This window comes from Pseudopipra pipra, chromosome 28 (assembly GCF_036250125.1).
Source record: "Pseudopipra pipra isolate bDixPip1 chromosome 28, bDixPip1.hap1, whole genome shotgun sequence".
NCBI classification, from domain to species: domain Eukaryota; kingdom Metazoa; phylum Chordata; class Aves; order Passeriformes; family Pipridae; genus Pseudopipra; species Pseudopipra pipra.
The window spans coordinates 2,163,651-2,182,397 of record NC_087576.1 but is presented as its reverse complement, the minus strand read 5'-3'; the positions used below and the strand labels follow the sequence as shown (position 1 = coordinate 2,182,397).

The window sequence follows — 18,747 nt, the reverse complement described above, 5'->3', positions numbered from 1 at the left end:
CTGCCACTCCTGGGGCAGAGCCAGGCAGGACTTGCCCCCGTGGCAAAGGTGTGTCCTCGAGGGAGATGCAGAAGAAACCACGTGGGAAGAATCAGAGAGTCACAGAATCAGCTGGGTTGGAAGGGACCTCCGAGATCATCCAGTCCAACCCTTGATCCAACCCCGCTGTGGTTCCCAGCCCATGGCACTGATGCCACATCCAGTCTGTCCTTAAACACCTCCAGGGATGGAGAATCCACCCCTTCCCTGGGCAGCCCATTCCAATGGCTGAGCACCCTCTCTGCAAAGAAATTCTTCCCAATCTCCAACCTAACCCTCCCCTGGCACAGCTGCAGACCCAGCCCTCTTGTCTTGCTGATGGTTGCCTGGGAAAAGAGACCAATCCCCCCTGGCTCCCCCCTCCTGTCAGGGAGTTGCAGAGAGTGAGGAGGTCTCCCCTGAGCCTCCTCTTCTCCAGGCTGAGCCCCCCCAGCTCCCTCAGCCTCTCCTCCCAGCACTTGTGCTCCAGTCCCTTCCCCAGCCTTGTTGCCCTTCTCTGGCCCTGCTCCAGCCCCTCCATGTCCTTCCTGAGCTGAGGGCCCAGAACTGGACACAGCACTCCAGGGGTGGCCTCACCAGCGCTGAGTCCAGGGGCAGAATCACTGCCCTGGCCCTGTTGGCCACCCTGTTCCTGAGCCAGGCCAGGATCCATTGGCCTCTTGTCCCCCTGGGCACACTCTGGCTCCTGTTCAGCTCCCTGTCAACCCAAGGGATGTGACCTGGGGTGTGTGTGGGCAGGAGATGGATCCAGCTGGAGCTGGGACCAGTACAAGGATTTGGGGTGGAAATATCCCCGTGGGAGTCGCTGGGTGCTGAAAATCGGTGCCCACTGTTGTGGCTCAGGGTGAGAGACCTGCCAGGTGTCTGCCCTGGCTGCCTGTTGGCATGGTCACATGGTGCCCATCCAGCCTGGGCAGCACTTTTTCACTCTGGGGCTTTTTCTCTGCGATTTTGAGAAGTTTTTAAACACCTTTTTTTTTTCCCTTAAGCGCTTTTCCCTCGGTCTTAACCAGCTGCAGGATGAAGGGGGCAGCAAATTCCCTGAATCCAGCATTTTCCCTGGAGGAGCTTTGCTGGATTCCTGCTGAATGTTTCACTTGATGCAAGCAGGGAGCTCTTCCATCAGCTGGAAGCCTCCCTGGCATTATCCTCACCCGACCCGGGTCCTGGGCTCAGCATTCCTGGGCCGGGCTCTCCCGTTGCTCCACGTCCTGCCCAGCAGACACTCACACATTCCTTCCCCTGGCCAAGCTCCTTCCAGCTTCCTGCCAGTCTGGGATGGCTCTGGGAAGCTTTTCTGGGAAGCTTTTCTCCCCTGATGTCCCTGAGCCAGGTGAGTCCAGCTGGATCCACCCTCTGCTGCTGCTCAGGATGCTGATTCCAAGGGCAGGGTTCCTCCTCTTTCCCAAGCATTCCTGGGGCTGGAAGGGACTTTAAATCCCACCCAGTTCCACCCCCTGGAAGCCCAGAGTGGTTTGGGTGGGAAGAGACCTTAAAATGTCATTCCAGCCCCTTCCACAGCTTCCACTAGCCCAGGTTGCTCCAACCTGGCCTTGGACACTTCCAGGGATCCAGGGGCAGCCACAGCTTCTCTGGGAATTCTATCCCAGAGCCTCCCCACCTCCACGGGGAAGAATTCCTTCCATATATCCAATCCATTCCCTTTAATGCTGGTGCCCAGTCCAGTGTAAGCTCCCTTCCCAAGAAAAGGTGAGGAATTGCTGCCCAGCAGGGCTGGAGCAGCTGGAACTCGGAGCAAAATCTGCTTTTCCCGGGGTTGGGAAGATGGAGTTGGGCTCTGAGCAGGAAGCAGGAATTCCCTGGCGTGGGGAAATCGTGTTTGGGAAGCGATGGAAAGGCTGGGAGAAGCCTGAGGGTCCTGTTCTTGCAGGGTTCGGGGTTGCATTGCTGGAAATGTGCATTTAGCCCTGGAGGTTTTAAACAGAATTAACAGAATTAAGGTGAGATTGGTGTGCAGGACTGACCCCAAAGGGTATTGATAGACAGCAGCCTTGGGCTAGGCTAGAAAATCCCATAAAAATAGGAATACACTGGAAGAAATGGGGATATTCCTTCCAAAGTTACCTTTTGGGAACACTGTGCAAAATTGTGTCAGAAGACAAAATTTCAGGATCTTCTCTGTAACAGAGACTCCAAACCTGCTGTTTTCCTGTTATTCTCACACTCACAGCAAATGGAAGTTCTCTGGGAAGAACCCAGGAAAGCATTAATATTCCTAACCCTCAATATTTGTTCTCTGGGCAGAACCTTGGAAAACATTAATATTCCTAATCCTCAATATTTTTCTCCAGGAATAACCTGGGAAAACATTCATTTTCCTAATCCTCGATATAATCCTAAATATTTGTTCTCTGGGAAGAACCCGGGAAAACATTATTGTTTCTAATCCTCAATGTGATCCTCAATATTTGTTCTCCAGGGAGATGCTGGGAAAACATGAATATTCCTAATCCTTGATATAGAATCATAGAATCATAGAATCGATTGGGTTGGAAAAGACCTCCGAGATCATTGAGTCCAATCCTTGGTCCAAATCCATAATATAATCCTGAATATTTGTTCTCTTGGAAGAACCTGGGGAAAATTAATATTCCTAATCTTTGATATAATCCTAAATATTTGTTCTCTGGGAAGAACCTGGGAAAACATGAATATTCCTAATCCTTGATATAATCCTAAATATTAAACAAATAAATATTAAATAAATATTAAATATTAAATAAATATTAAATAAATATTAAATAAATATTAAATATTAAATAAATAAATATTAAATAAATAAATAAATAAAATCCTGAATATTCCTAATCCTCATTATTTGTTCTCTGGGAAGAACCTGGGGAAAATTGATATTCCTAATCTTTGATATAATCCTAAATATTTGTTCTCTGGGAAGAACCTGGGCAAACATTAATATTAATATTAATATTCCCAACTCTCTTTCCGGGCAGCTCCGCCTGGCTCTGCCCCCTCATCCCGGCTCTCTCCCAGCGCTCGGATTTCAGGATTTGGCGACTCCAGCGCTGCCGGAGAGGGGCCGGCTCTTGGGAGGGGTTTGTTCGGGTAACTCCGCTCAAATTGGCCAGGAAGCGGCAGCTCCTCGCAGCATTTTTCCCTGGCTGCGGGATATTTTCCAGCGCCGAGAGGGGACCCCTGAGCCCGGCTGGGAGAGCTCCATGAAGCAGGACGGGGCAGAGGTTCCCCCCAGCACAGCCGACCACTAATTCCCAGGTAAATCCAGCCCCCGGAGCCGCAACTCGCTGGTATTTCTACAGATTGATTAATCTGAACACTTCTAACTCTCTCGCTCCGGGGCTGAAAGTTTGATTTCCCTTCTTTTCTTTTTTTTTCTGGGGGGGAAAAAAACCCAAATATTTCTCCTAATTCCCGTCCCCTGAGAGTGGATTTGGCAGGGGTGGGATGGCACAGAAACTCGGCGTCACTTTTTAAACACGCTGTGGTTTTTCTCCCCTCTTTGCAACACGTCTTTTTTTTTATTTATTTTTTTTTGGTTATTTTATCCGAACGTGCAAACCGCCTGCAAGTCCAGGCAGCGCGTTTTTCCGCAGTATTTCCCCCAAATATGCCGAATTTCGAGCAGAGAGCTCCAGCACATGCCATCACCATTGTGTAAATGTTACCCGGCTAAAGCCGGGCAGGCAGTTTGAATTCTCCTCTCTCAACAACTCTGCTCTTGCCGAGGGAGAAAAAAAAAAAAGCTCCAGCGCAGATGTTTCCCATTGGCAGAAGGTGCAAAATGTGCCCTTAATTAAGGAACTTCTCCGCTGTCATGGGTTGGGATTCGCAGCCCCTCGCGAAGCAGCTCTCAGGCTCCCGGTAGCTTTATGTTTTTTTAAAAAAAGGTGTTTTCTGGTGCGGTAGTTTCCAGGAGAACTCCGGGATGTGCCGGGGTATCCACCTGGAAAGCTGCACCACAGAATTGTTCCACCCAGCCCAGGCTGGGTCCTGCTCCTTCCCGAACAACTCCCGCTTTCTCTAAGACGGATTTTTGTCGTTTAATTCAACGGATGTTGCTCTGTGCAGATAAAAAAGAGATCTAAAGATAGTTTAGAGCACCACAGAGAAAGCTCTTAGCTCAGAAACGTGGGAGTGCAGCAGGAAAACTGTTTATCCTCCCTGGAATCAGCTCTTGGAGATGCCACTGCGGGGCTCTCACACGTGTCCTGGACACAGGCTGGAAAAAAAATCGCTTTTAGGCTTTTCCCTCCCCGGTTTTGCTCTGGATCGAACCACCCACAGAGGTGGAATTTCTTTGGTTGGAAGGTAGAGAGCAGTTAAAGGACATTAAATGGAATATAAGCCTGACCTGAGACAGCCCCCCCTGCCCGTGGGGTGCCGGGTGTTGCTGCAGGAGGGAATTCCGGGGGTTCCGAGGGCGGGGTGGGGTTGGGAAGCACCCCCAAAAAGGGGTTTAATATTAATTATGTGGTGTTTCATATTAATTATGTGGTGTTTAGTACTCCAGTCAGGTGGTGATGAGGCTCAAAATTGCTCCCCAGTCAAACCCAGGGGGAGCTTTGGGAGTTCAGGGATGAGAACTTTTAGGGAAAAGAACTTCCAGGGAGTTTTAGCAGCTTGGAAAAGCCCCCAGGGCTGAAGAGCTTTGGTGATGCAGCAGAGGACGATGCCTTTGCCTTCAGCAGGGGGATTTAATGGAGAATCCATGCGTTTCGCTGGAAGTTCTGTCCTTTTCCAAGGTATGAAACCCCAAAACGCCTTCCTAGCAATGAGCTCTGGGTTTTTTACCCACAGTTTGACCCCCAAGTTCATTGTCTTTACAGCACCAACGACTCCCCTCCTGTTTTTCCGTCTGTTTCTTGCTTTTATTTTCATTTTAACCTTTCGTTCTTTCTCCTCCTGAACGGTCCCACACCATTCCTGGTGCGGTTTCAAACCAGAGCTCCCGGGATCGGGGTGGTTTGGGATATTTTCCAGCTCGGTGGGTTTGCAGAGCCCTCTCTGAGATGCTCCGGGGGGGCCACGTGTGGCTGCAGAGCCCGCGTTTGCAAAAAACAACCCCCCGAGGAGGAAAAGTCCCACTCCTGATCCCCGGTGATGCCAGCGGGAGTTTGTTATTCCAAGGGATGTCCCGCAGGGATAACAACGGCGCTGGTTTGGAGTCGATCTGTCCCACCGGGGGATTAGGGGGCATTAATTAAGACAGCAACCCCCCGGGGGTGAGGAATGATCTCCTCCTCCTCGGGGGATGTTCGGATCCACCTGCAAAACTTGGGATGTTGGGATCGAAACCCGAGGGAGTTCAGACCATTCCAGGGAAAGATCCTGGTTTAGAAATCTGGGAGTGCAGTAGGAAAACTCTTTATCATCTCTACAAGGATATATTTATCCCCAGAAGGATGCATTTATTTCTATAAGGTTATATTTATCTCTCTAAGGATATATTTATCTCTCTAAGGATATATTTATCTCTCTAAGGATATATTTATCTCTCTAAGGATATATTTATCTCTCTAAGGGTATATTTATCTCTCTGAGGGTATATTTATCTCTCTAAGGATACTTGGGAGGATATTTGGGAGTTGCTGATGCTCCTCAAACTTGGATCATGGAGGTGTTTTCCTGGTTCTGTGTGTGTCAGCTGTGGTACCTTTGTGTGGGATCTTTCTTAATGAACTAATTCTGTATGTTAGGAACTAATTGTGTGTTTGATGGAAAGAGAATTGAATCATATATATATATATGTGTGTGTGTTTGTATATGTATAGTTGCCACTGGTGGTTGTACTAAGTACAGATTGCTTGGCCATCATAATTACATTTTAATTAAAGAATTTATACTGCTCAGATTAAAAAAAAAAATCATTTTTTCTGTTTAAATTGTCCAATTTGGGAATTGGAGAATCCCAGACTGGTTTGGGTTGGAAGGGACCTTAAAGGTCATCTAATTCCACGCCCTGCCATGGGCAGGGACACCTTCCACTAAACCAGGTTGCTCCAACCTGGCCTTGGACACTCCCAGGGATCCAGGGGCAGCCACAGCTTCTCTGGGAATTCCTTCCCAGCCCCTTCAACCCTCCCAGGGAGGAATTTCTTCCATATATCCAACCTAAATTTCCCTTCTTTCAGTTTGAACCCACTCCCCTTTGTCCTGTAACTCCAGTTCCTGATGAACTGGGTGAGTTCTGGTTCCTGGAGGGAACAGCTCCAGGTCCTTGGAGCAGCAGCTGGAGCCTGGAATGTCAGGATCCACATCCTTCCTCACCTCCCTTCTCCCACAGATTGTTGGTGTATCTGGTCCTTTAGGGCTTTGTTTTTTTGAGGGTGTGAACAAGAAGGGGATTTTAATCCGGGGGGATTTAATCCTTGGAAGTGGCACCCAGGGCAGGGCTGAGCCTCTTGGAACGATGGGAGAAGGTATCCCAGCTCTTATCCAAGAGACTGGTGGGGTCTTTATTCATTTCAGTGATCCTGGAGAGCTTCCCAGCAGGAATTGCCCTTGTGCTGGTGGAGAACTGCTCCCAGGGAAGTGGGAAATCCCGTTCCCATGCCAGGCCGTGCCCGCTGCCCGCCCCGGGGATGAGCTTTGGGCACTGGAGTGTGGAGCTGGGAATGCAGGGTGTGGGATTCCCAGCTTCAAGTGGCTGAACACCAACTGTCTGGTGCTCCTGGCCCCGGGCCAGAGGGATAATTGTCCCATCCTCCGAGGCATTCCTGGATCTCCAGGCACAAAGGACTCCCAGCCACCGCTCCAGCCCAGCCCTTTGTTGTCTGGGTGAGGATGTTGCTGGTTCTGTCTGAGCTGTTCTATTGTTTGGGGGCTCTGGGGAAGCTAAAAAGGGGTTTTTTTTCTCTGTAGGATCCAGATTTTCATTCCGGAGGTGATGAATGGACTCTTTAGTTTCACCTGGTGGAGTCCCTGGAGAAGGAAAAGCTCGGGATTATGAGCTTTTGGTGGCTTTTAAAAGGGGGGAGAGGAACTTTTTATATGGGCAGAGAGTGGCAGGACAAGGGGAAATGGCTTCCCACTGCCAGAGGGCAGGGTTGGATGGGATATTGGGAAGGAATGGAATTCCCAGAGCATCTGTGGCTGCCCCATCCCTGGAAGTGTCCAAGGCCAGGTTGGAGCACCCTGGGCTAGTGGAAGGTGTCCCTGCCCATGGCAGGGGTGGCACTGGGTGGGCTTTGAGGTCCCTTCCAACCCAAACCACTCCAGGATTGTGCTGATCCTGTTCTGAACTGAACCTGTTGCTGTTCCCTGCTCAGCCTTGCTCTGTTCCCTTCCAGACCCAAGCCTGGAGTCCCACGAAAGGCTGAGTCAGCATCCATCAGGAACATGCCCCAAAGCCTTAAATGACACGTTAATGTGCTGCTGGAGTGTCATCTGATAGCCTGAAATCCAGGATGGAGAGCCAGGAGACCTGGAGTATTTCCTGGCTTCTCCACTGCCTTTATTCCATAGAGTTTTTAATGTTGTGTCTCGGATTCTTCTGAATGGAGAGACCAAAATATAGAATCTGACGTCATTGATAAATCTGGAGGTTATTAGAGGGTGTGAGGGGAGGGCTGAGCCCTACAATAAAGGGAAAATCCAGCCCAAACCAAACCTCCTTCAATTTAAAACCTGGATTTGTCCTTGGGGAGTTCAGCAGGGGCAGCTTTGAGACTTGGGGAGGGGGGGAAATGTTTGCAAACCTTGGTCACAGCAGCAGGGCAGTGGGTTTGCTGAAATATTTTCCGTGTTAAGTTTTGTTCTTGTGGCTCCTCTGATGCCTCCAGAAGTGTGTGTGTGCCCTCAGCTCCTTTCTGACCCTGCCCCTGCTCTTGAAATGCTCCAAGTGAGTCTGGGGTTGAATTACCAGCATTGCAGCTCAAGAGCAATGATGGTTTTGTTTGATGCTGGTGCTGTAAAACATCTTGGAGCTGAGGAAGGGGATTTTAGGGGGAGCCAGGGGGGAATAAATCCTGGATTTGCTTGGCTGTTGTGCTGTGGAGTGAAAGAAGTGGTGTAAAATCTGCTTTATCAGTGCTCTGGACCAGTCCTGTGCTCCTGCTGGGTCTGGGATCTCAGGGAGAACTGGCCTGGATGGTTTGGATCACAGAGCCTTGGAATGGTTTGGGTGGGAAGGGACCTTAAAGCTGCCACGGGCAGGGACACCTCCCAGTGTCCCAGATTGCTCCAAGCCCCATCCAGCCTGGCCTTGGACACTTCCAGGGATGGGAAGCCCACAGCCAGGAGATGCCCAAGCCTCTCCCATACCAGAACTCCCAGCTGTCCCTCCTGCCCCATCCTGAGATCCCATTTCAGGGCTGCAGCCCTGGGAGGCTCCCCGGGTGCTGCTGAAGTGTCCCCTTTGTCCCTGGGCTGCTGCTCCTCGTGGAAACACCAGAACACTCCTGTGCCCAAATTCCTCTGGATTCAGCTTTTCCTGACAACGTGCCTGGGTGTGAATGGTCCCTCTTGAGCACCTCCACAACCAGGAGCTGTGGGAATGGAAGGTTTTATTTCTGGGCAGACACTGTGAAGGCTTTGTGTGCTGGGCAGGGACAGTTTGGAAGCAGATGGAGACATGACCTGCAGGAAAAGCTGTCGGTGGTGGCTCCACACACACGGCTGTGTTGTCTCCTGAAGTGTTCCTGCTGCCCTGATCTCCTCCAGGAAATCAGGGAATTCCTCCAGGATGCACTTTTGCAGGTGGAAAAGGATTTGTGAGTGGGTCTGCAGTGCCTCCCCCTGCAGGAGCCCCTCCTGGTCCCAGCCAGGATGGGACAGGATGCTGTGGGACCCCAGCTCCAGGTCTGTGTGCCCCTGGTGAAGGTTTGGGAATGTGCTCATTCCCACAGGCTTCTTAAAATTCCTTTTTGCTGCTCACCCTTCCCTCTCTGCAGCAGGGAATCTTATCCTCCCTCCCCTGTGCTGAATGGGGGGCTTTCTTAGTCCCACCCTTGTGGGTCCCTTCCAGCTCAGGATATTCCACCATCCCCAAGTCCCTGAGCTTTTAGGGAACAAAAGCAAACCCTCCTGCACTTTCCTTTTTGGAGCCTGAGTCAGCCAGGCTTTGCCAAGAGAGGGAGAATTACAGAATTACCCCCACAATATCTCCTACAACCTCAATTAGCGTCTCCCTGACTAATCTGGGGATCAATTAAAACAACCTGGAAGTCTGCTGTGACCTTCCCCTCCCTTCCAGCTGCTCCTGGAGCACGGGATCTCCCCGTGCTGGGGCTTTTGGGGAGGCTCTGGCCCCTGGCAGTGCTCTGTTAATTAACACTTGAGGGAGCACAGCTCTCAGCTGGGAACCATCCCATCCCTCCCCGAAAGGTTTCCCCAAGTTGTTGTGTCTCTTGGCTGGAGTCCTGGAGTGAAAGGGCTCTGGAGAGCTTTGCTTTGAGCAGGAGGAGCTCTGCAGAGTGGAGGTCACAGCCTTTGGAGCTGCTCCTTGGCCCCCCTGATCCCGAGGGACCCCCTCACCCGGGGCTGGCACCGGGCACTGTTTGCCTTGGCACCCCAGCTGGGTGAGACCTGCTGCTTCATGTGCTGCTTGTTCCTCCTTTTCCCCTCTAAAATATTCTGCTTTGCTTTGCTTTGAGCTTTCTGGAGGCTCATAAACAAAACAAACCCGTGACCCAGAGGGGAATTTGGCATGTTCTGTTGATGAGGTCAGTGTGTCACCTTATCTCTGGAGAGCCTTCAGGACTGACTGGGAGGTCACTCACCACTGTTAGCTGCCCTTTTTCTTCCCAAATATCCTTCACAGGGCTGCAGGACCATCCAGCTGCTTCAGAAAGTCCCAGAAATATAAATACAAATATATATAAGCAGAGCTCTGTGCTCTTATGCCATGTGGGACAAGCCTGGGAAAGCTTTATTATGACTTATTTAGGAAACCAACTGTGAGTTTGCAGCTAAACCAGGGCCCTGCTACTCCTCACCTCAGGTTTTTTGGGGGGAGAGATTGTGGCAGCCCAGCTCAGTTTTTGCTCAGTGTTGTTACAGATGCTGGTTGTGCAGTAGCAAGAAACAACAGCCACGGCAGATGAAGCAGATCCAAACAGATGTTTTAAGGATGAAAACCGAAAACCAGCTTTTCCTGAGGAGCACGAGGCTCGTGGTTGTGCTGGGCTGGCAGCTGAACACCTCCCCTTTGGGATTTCCCCCCACAAGGAACCTGTGTCCTGAGCTGAGGGGATCACTGGAATTTTTTGTACATCCATGACAATCTCTCTGCCCGCCTGTGTTTATCCCCTGGGCTAGAAAACCATCTTGTGTCCATGAAAAACCTCGGGAGAGGTTTGTTTGGGAGCCAGTGCTGATGGGGATTGAAGTCAGGGGTGTCTGCCTGGTGCTGAAGTGCCTGTTGTTCCCTGGGACACACGGATCCTGCCCTGCCAACTGCATTTCCTTTGGGAAAGCCCCTCTGTTTGCTGCTGGAGGGAATATCAGCTGTGTTTCCTTCTTCTCTCCCCCTCCAGCTCCCTCTGACAGGGGCAGGACTTGATTTTATTCCCCTCTCTCAGCCTCACCTCCAAAAAAAACCTGGCTCCTCTGCACCAAAGGTTTATTTTCCAAGAACATTTTGCTGCATCTTCTCCCCCTCTCCCACCCCCATCCTGATTTATTAGACCTGTTGTAAAGTCTCCTCTTGCTTTTCCTGCTGGATTTTTAACCCACGTGCTTCTAGTTAATTCACCTATTCCTTGGGCAGATGCCTTTCATTCCCAAAGAATTCCAGCCCCCTTTAACACGTGGGGGAAACTGAGGCACAGCCCTGGATGTGACCTGCCTGGGGTCAGTGTTGGAGCTGAGGTTTGGACTAATGGCTCTGGAATTTTGGGCTGCTTGCCTGGGATTTCTGATCCACCTCCTCACCAAGGGCTGGTTAATGTATTTTGTCGGGTCTCTGTGTGAGGATGTGACTTCCTGGTGGTTTTTTTTTTAGGGACAGCTCAGACCTAGCAGTGGGTTTGAGTTTCTAGACATCTGGTTCTGGAGCCAAGTCCTCCCCCTCTCCTCCCTCCCCTCTTCAGTGGTTGCCAGGAAATAATGGAGCTTTTAAAGGTCTGGGGAGGCTTTTCCCACTGTGCTCTGGCATTGCTTCATTTGGAAACTATGGAATCCTCACCCCCCACGTGTGCTCCTTGACCGCTCCATGTGCCTGCACGGGAGGACAGGAGTGGGAAGGAGGCAGGAAAAGACCAGGATTTAAACCCTGCTCGGGGCCTGGATGGAATTCCTGGATGGAATTCCTCCCGTGAGAAGCCGCCTGTTCACACCTTAAAGGACTGAGATTATTTAAGGATGGAGCACTTGGGGGACAGCACCTCCCTATCCAAACTTAGCAACCAAAAACTGGAGGCATTATCCACTATCCCATGGGACATGATTATCCAAGGTTTCTGCCAAGTGTCTGTGTCCAGTAACTTGTTGATTTTCTATGGATGAAACCGGATGTGCAGGAACAGAAATAAGTCTTTTATCACATTGGGAAAACAGGCTTCAGTATAAATCCCTGCCTGCCTCCCATGTTAGAATATATTTCCTTCCCCTTCTGGTTTTCCACTGTTAAAGTGGTGGGTTTGGCTTCTTTGTTGAAGGAGCTGTGGGAGAAAGATGGTTCAGTTCTGTCCTGGTAGGATTTGAAATGAGGTTTTCTGCAACTTGCCGGAGCCGCCGAACTCCTGGATTTGCAAAGGAACAGGAAAATGAATTGTTGGCTCTTCCAACCCCCAGAATTTTACCCTGGGAAAATGGATTTTGCAGCTGAAACTGTTTGGCAAGCCGACCTAAACTTACAAATGGTTTTAATGGGGTGGGTTTGGGGTTTTTTTTTATTCCAGTTTGTTCGTCCACCCCACAAGGAATAATTTACTTTACGGAGTCGGACGCGGTGTCATCCTTAGAGATGTAAAGGTTGTATCATTACCAAGCCTCACTCAGCTCTTATTTCCTTCCAGAACAGCCCCACAGCACCTACCTGCACTGCCTGGGCCGGGCTCTGAGGACTGGGAGCAGCGAGGATGGGAAGATCCCGGGTTTTCCCCCATAACCACTGTCTGCTCGTGCTGCTCCTCGCCCAGCTGAGCCTCGCCCAGTACGAGCACTGGCCCTACCTCCCTGGCTACCCTGAGCCCCCTCCCCAGGAGTACCAGCCCCCCCAGAGACCGGCTGACGTGCCCAAAATCCAGCTGAGGCTGGCGGGGCAGAAGAGGAAGCACAACGAGGGCAGGGTGGAGGTGTTTTATGGCGGCGAGTGGGGAACCGTCTGCGACGACGACTTCTCCATCCACGCCGCCCACGTGGTCTGCAGGGAGCTGGGCTACGTGGAGGCCCTGTCCTGGCTGCCCAGCTCCAAGTATGGCAAGGGAGAAGGTAAGGGCTTCAGCTGGGCCAGGGGAGGGTTAGGTTGGAGATGAGGAAGAATTTCTTTGCAGAGAGGGTGCTCAGCCATTGGAATGGGCTGCCCAGGGAAGTGGGGGATTCTCCATCCCTGGAGGTTTTTAAGGTGAGACTGGATGTGGCATCAGTGCCATGGGCTGGGAACCACGGCGGGGTTGGATCAAGGGATGGACTGGATGATCTGGGAGGTCCCTTCCAGCCCAGCTGATTCTGTGATTCTATAAGGTGGCTCCAGAGTCACTGGGGGGGTGTCCCCGAGCTCCTGCTGGTCCTTGGAGGGTCGGTCTGGTCGGAGGCATCATGGGGTTTCTTCGCGGTCTTGAGTCTTCATGGTGGCATTTTGGGGCATAAAAAAGTGGTAAAAAGCTCTTAGGGAGCACCCAGAGTTGGGGAAGGGTCTGGAGGGGCCATACTGAAGGCAGTTGGTCTGTTCAGCTGGAGAAGAGGAGACTGAGGGGGGACTCATCGGGGTGGGCAGCTCCATCTCTGCTCCCCATGAGCAGGGACAGCACCCAGGGAATGGCTGGAGCTGTGCCAGGGCAGGTCAGGTGGGATCTCAGGATAAAGGTTCTCCCCCCAGAGTGTGGTTGGGCACTGCCCAGGCTCCCCAGGGCAGTGGGCACAGCCCCAAGGCTGCCAGAGCTCCAGGAGGGTTTGGATGATGCCCTCAGGGCCAGGTTTGGATGAGGGTGGGAGGTTCCTCTGCAGCTGCACCCAGGGCTGGTGATGCACAGATGATTCTTTTCCCTCTTCACAGTTCCACTGCCCTGCAGTGAGTCAAACAGGGCCTCTCAGCACTCCTTCCCCCTGTTCCTCTTTCCCTCTGAGCACTTCAGGCTCTGAACTCACTGCCTGTGGGATGTTATCCAAACTTTTCTTTTCCCTGTCAGCCTCTCCAGAAAATCCTGCACCGTGTTCTGCAGCACAGACTGCTCTGTAACCCCAAAGGAGCCTGCACAGTTCATGTCCTATATGGGATCATATTGGGAATAATCATTTTGGATGCTCTCAGGCTGTTTCTGCTGGGGGAAAGCTCTTCATCCCCACCCCAAACTGTGCATTATGGAATCATGGAATGGTTTGGCTTGGAAGGGACCTTAAAGATCATCCAGTTTTTCCATGGGCAGGGACACCTGCCACTAAACCAGGTTGCTCCAACCTGGCCTTGGTCTCTTCCAGGGATCTTGGGGCAGCCACAGCTTCCCTGGGAATTCCATCCCAGCCTCTCCCCCCCCTCCCAGGGAGGAATTCCTTCCCAATATCCCATCTAACCCCACCCTCTGGCAGTGGGAAGCCATTCCCTGTGTCCTGTCCCTCCTTGTCCATGTCCTTTCTTGCTCTTTGATGCCATACATGATGGATATGTGAGAAATTGCACCTCACTCCCAAATATGTGCTGAACAAACACCTTGAAAGGTGAATATTTGTGTGTCACAGCAGTGAGTTCTTACAGCCACAAAAGTGATTTTTTTTTAAGTGAGTTTGAGAGAGAATAACTCTGAAATAACCCAGGAATAACAACACATCTTCAGAACAGGAGAGAACCCCCCAGGTTTATTGGGGTTTGGTGTGTTGGCAGCTCAGTGCTGACCTGCAGAGGACTTTTCCTGCCCACACTGGAGCCTGGCACTCTGGTGTATCCCACAGATGGATCTTTCCAGTGCAGCAGGGGCTGAATGTGCTCTTTGGCTCTCATTTAGCACTTTACAGGGCTCACACCTCCCCTCTTTCCCATAAAAGAGCAAACAGGCCCCAGCAGGGACTGACTGACATGTGGAGCCTTGAATGTGCTCCCAACCTGTGGATTTTGGCTCTGGGAGGAGAGCAGGAGATTTCCAGGGGAGGAAGAGGCCGTGACATTGGAAAACAAACCAGCTTGGCCACGGGATTTAGCGGGAATGAGCGTTCCCTGAATCCCAGGGTAAATCCTGACACATCCAAATGTAGCTCTGGGTTTTTTGGGGGCTGTTCCCCTTTTCTGGGAGATCCACCAGCTGGTGATCCAGCTGGGATAAAGCTGGGGCAACCAAGTGAAATAAATGGCTGCAGAATATCCCAATGGCTCCAGGGATCAGGCAGCACTTTTATCCCAAGGACACATTACTCTGGAATCACTGAGACTGGAAAAAGACCTCTCAGATCACCCAGTCCAGACAAGCAGAGCATCTGCCACCCTAAAATATGGGAATTGCTTGTTGGCCTGTGACTCAGGGAGCAAATTCCCTGTGCCCAGCACATTTCCAGGGAGAAAACAGGCACTTGAAGAAAATGAATCTCGGAGGTGCCGTCAGGTTTTTGGCTCCTGGGGAAACACAACCTGAATTTTGGAGGTGACACCTGCTGGGTTTTGTCTGTTCGTCTTAGAAGGGAGTTCTGAGGCACCTGATTTTTAAAAAGACATATTTTATTTATATATATGTATAAATATGCACTGCACACACGCTTTCAGCTGGAGGGAAAATTGTAATTACAGGCTGGAAACTGGAGCTGGCATTTTATTTTCCAAGAGCACCCCAACAGCAGCAGGATCCAATCACCGGGGGCAGAAATTTGCTTTTTAGAAGCCGAGGCATTTAAGCAAACCTTGAGCTGCTCTTGCAGGAGGCTTAAGGAGGATTTGATGAGGAACGATGGAGGGATGAGCTGGGGAGTGTGATTAGAGGGCAGGGACTAACAGCCAGACCAGGGACCTGGTACCGTGGTGTGCTCAGAGCTGTCCCAGAGCAGGGCAGAGATCCGCGGGAGCAGGATGGGAGGGTGTGGATATTCCCACGTGGATAAGGGAAGGGGAAAGCTGCGGGGCAGAGCCCTTCCCACTGCTCCTCGGCTGCTTTCTCCGGGTTTATTCGAGCAGAAACCCCACTCAAAGCCCGGCAGCACAACCCACTTTTACCCTCTTCGCGAGTCTCAGCTCTATTTTCTTTGCCCTTCAGGGAAAATTTGGCTGGACAATGTCCACTGCACTGGCAAGGAGAGCACCCTGGCAGCCTGTACTTCCAATGGCTGGGGAGTGAGCGACTGCAAACACACCGAGGACGTGGGAGTGGTCTGCAGCGAAAAGAGAATCCCTGGCTTCAAGTTTGACAACTCACTGATCAATCAAATAGAGGTAAACACACTCAAAAACCGTGAGCTGCTGAGCCAGAGCCTCCTGGGGAACAGGGATGGCTGTGGCTTACAAGTTTATCGCCTATTTATTACCTATTTATCCCCTATTTATCACCTATTTATCCCAGCTGAGCTGGGCGGTTAAAGCAAAGGTTTAAAAAGCAAAGGTTTAAAAGGCAAAGGTTTAAAAGGCAAAGGTTTAAAAGGCAAAGGTTTAAAAGGCAAAGGTTTAAAAGGCAAAGGTTTAAAAGGCAAAGGTTTAAAAAGCAAAGGTTTAAAAAGCAAAGGTTTAAAAAAGCAAAGGTGCAAAATTCAAATCCCAATTTTAGCTGGTCAGAATATTATATAAAATACGTATTTTAAAGGGTTTTTTAATAGCATAAGAATAAGGATAAATGACAATAAATCAGTTGTGGTAAATCTCTGCAGTTCCACAATCGATTTTTCAAAACTGAAAACTGGGTTGTTGTATTCAGAAGGGTTAATTTAGAGAGGCAAAGTGTGTTCTGTACATGCAGATTTTGTAGGTTTATAGTACTTAATACTGGCTTTTCTTTCCCCCCGGTGCCTCCCCTTGGTACTGGGACCAGTTTGGAGCTCTCTGGTTGGGTTTGGAGGTGAAAAGGACTTACAGCCATGGCTTGAAACGGGTGGATTTGCAGGGAAAAATAGATGTTTTTTCCCAGTTTGACTCAGCAGTGATGAAGAAACCATGATAACAGTATGGAAATATTTGTGGGAATGGGGGATTAGTGCCGGGAGACACGGAAGGAAGGCGTGGGCTGGTCACTGGGGGAAGGTTCTGGGCTGTCACTGGGTCAGACTGGGAGGCTGAGGGGGGAAATGACAGAACCCCAAGGCTCGAATCAAATCCCAGCGTGATTCCTGCAGGATGAGGAGCTGGGGGAATGCTGGGCTGAGCTCTGGGAGTTAAAATAAGGTGGCATTTTTTCCTTCAGCTTTTCAGGCTGGAAAGGGCTGGTGGTGACCCCACAAACACCTCCCTCGTGTGGGGGGCTCTGGTGCCTCACTGTGTGAACTGCCCTTGGCCAAAATTCATCCAAGAACCTCGGGCAGAGACAGGGAATCCAGGATGTGTGGTTCCCATGGGTGAATCCTGGCTTTGTTGTGATCTGCAGGGAGGGATCCAGCCCGTCTGGATCAGCATTCCATGGAAGGCAGAGGTGCAGGCACAGGATAGGAGAGATTAAATTCTCTTCCTTGCCTCCACCTGGGCTGGGGAGGGATCCCAGGCTGCCTCCATCAATGGCACTGTTGTTTCCCAGGGAATGAGGTGGGATCACAGAACACCAGCCATGGCTTTGGCACACGTGTCCTTTCCCCAAAGCCACAGTGAATCCTCCAAAAAGCCTGGAGGAAAAGCTGCTTCAGTCTGGGCTGGAGGTCACTTCACCCTGAGCTGCTTCAGATATTAATCACGGGAGCTTGGGAGGGCTCTGCCTTTCCATGAGCTCAGACTGGAGCTGGGATGAGGAGCAGAGCACAGCACAGGGTGACTGGGGGTTGGTTTGGCTGCTGGGTGGGTGCTCCAACCTCCAGGATGAGAAGGAAAATGAATCATGGCATTGCAGCAGCTTGTGGAGCAGAAGCTTTGATTCATCAGCAGGGGAAAGGGGTGTAAAATAGAGAAATAACTGAGCAGGGGAAATGGGTGTAAAATAGAGAAATAACTGCATTTTTCAGTGCCTGCACTAAGCAGGGGGTAAAAGTGGTGTGTTCTCTGGCCAGTGGCTGCTGTCACCCCCAGCTTCTCCCCTGCCTGCTTTCAGTTCCCAGAGGGCAGCTCTAGGTGGGATATTTGGAAGAAATTGTTCCCTGGGAGGGTGAGGAGGAGCTGGAATGGAATTCCCAGAGAAGCTGTGGCTGCCCCTGGATCCCTGGAAGTGTCCAGGGCCAGGTTGGAGCAACCTGGTCCAGTGGAAGGTGTCCCTGCCCATGGCAGGGGGTGGAACGAGATGATCTTTAAGGTCCCTTCCATCCCAAACCATTCCAGAATTCTCTCTCTCTCTCTGCCTGAATTTTAGGAACAAATTCCCACCACGCTGCTGCTCCCACTCTGCACAACCAAGCTGATTTTTCTCTCTCTCCCTGTGAGGTCAGTGGCAGCTCAAGGGCTCTTCCTCTGCTGCTTTCCTTGCAGCAGGATTAAGGCTAAAGGTGACCTGCTCAAATTTTTAGGATGCCACTGGGGAAGCTCTTCTCACTCACAGCTGGCTGTCAAATATTTCAGCTCTCTCCCCCTCTCTGAGCTTTCCTCCTCTTAATCTGGGCTTTATCTCTGCTGTGACATAGTTGGAGGATGAGCCCAGGGTGACTCACGGGGTCACAAACCCCAAACCAGGCGGGTCAAAAGCCTCCTGTGAAGTCAAGTTGAAAGTCTTTGCCCTTCCCAACGTGCCTGGGAGTGCTGCCCTGTCATACCTCACATTCATCAGGGCAAACATCATCCCCCTGGGAGCTGCTGGTTCCTCAGCCCACAGCTCGTGCAGTGATGTTTGCTGTCTGGAATGAGCTCAGGGGGGTGATGAGGGGCCTGGAATCTTCTCTGAGCAGCAATTCCGTGGTCAGGGCTCTCCACCAGCTCAGTTATTGCACTGACAGAGCTCAACCAGCACTGCTGAGATTCCCAATGGAATATATTCCAGTTTGTGCTCCAGCAGGCTCTGCTCAAAGGTGCTGCACAGAGTTCATGGGTTGAATTCCACCTGGTGATTCCCAGATGGATCTGGCTGTTTGCAGACTGGTGGGATCCAGGCAGTGCATGAACAGGAGCAAGGGCTGACTTTGGGGATCCTGTTACCCAAGGGAACAGCTGGAGCTGGGCAGGAAGAGGGATGTTGGGAAAAGGTTTTCCACCTTGAGGGTGGCCTTGGACGCTCCCAGGGATGGGGAAACCTGTGCCAGGGCCACTCCAACTTCCTAGGGAGGAATTTCTTCCCAGTATCCCATCTAAACCTACTCTCTGTCCACTCAAAGCCATTCCCCCTCATCCTGTCCCTCCAGACCCTTGGAAATAGTCTCTCCCATCCTTCTTTTAGCTCCTGGAGGGCCCCAATTTGGTCCCTCTGAAGCTTCTCTTCTCCAGGCTGAGCAATCCCAATTCCCTCAGCCTTTCAGTTTGAATTCCCTGGGGATCCCAGGGATTTAACCTGGAAAACCAGCACCTTTAAAACAACACTCGAC

At 51.1% G+C, this 18,747-nt stretch overlaps 1 protein-coding gene across 1 annotated transcript in view; it reads left to right on the top strand.

The window, feature by feature from the left end:
• Positions 1-3,162: 3,162 nt before the first annotated feature.
• Positions 3,163-18,747, top strand: part of LOXL2 (lysyl oxidase like 2) — a 48,157-nt gene continuing 32,572 nt past the window's right edge. The window contains exons 1-3 of the mRNA XM_064638079.1: positions 3,163-3,291; positions 11,994-12,408; positions 15,369-15,544. Of these exons, the coding sequence (XP_064494149.1) occupies positions 12,057-12,408; positions 15,369-15,544 (528 nt within the window). The 5' untranslated portion in view covers positions 3,163-3,291; positions 11,994-12,056. The remainder of the gene's footprint in view (positions 3,292-11,993; positions 12,409-15,368; positions 15,545-18,747) is intronic.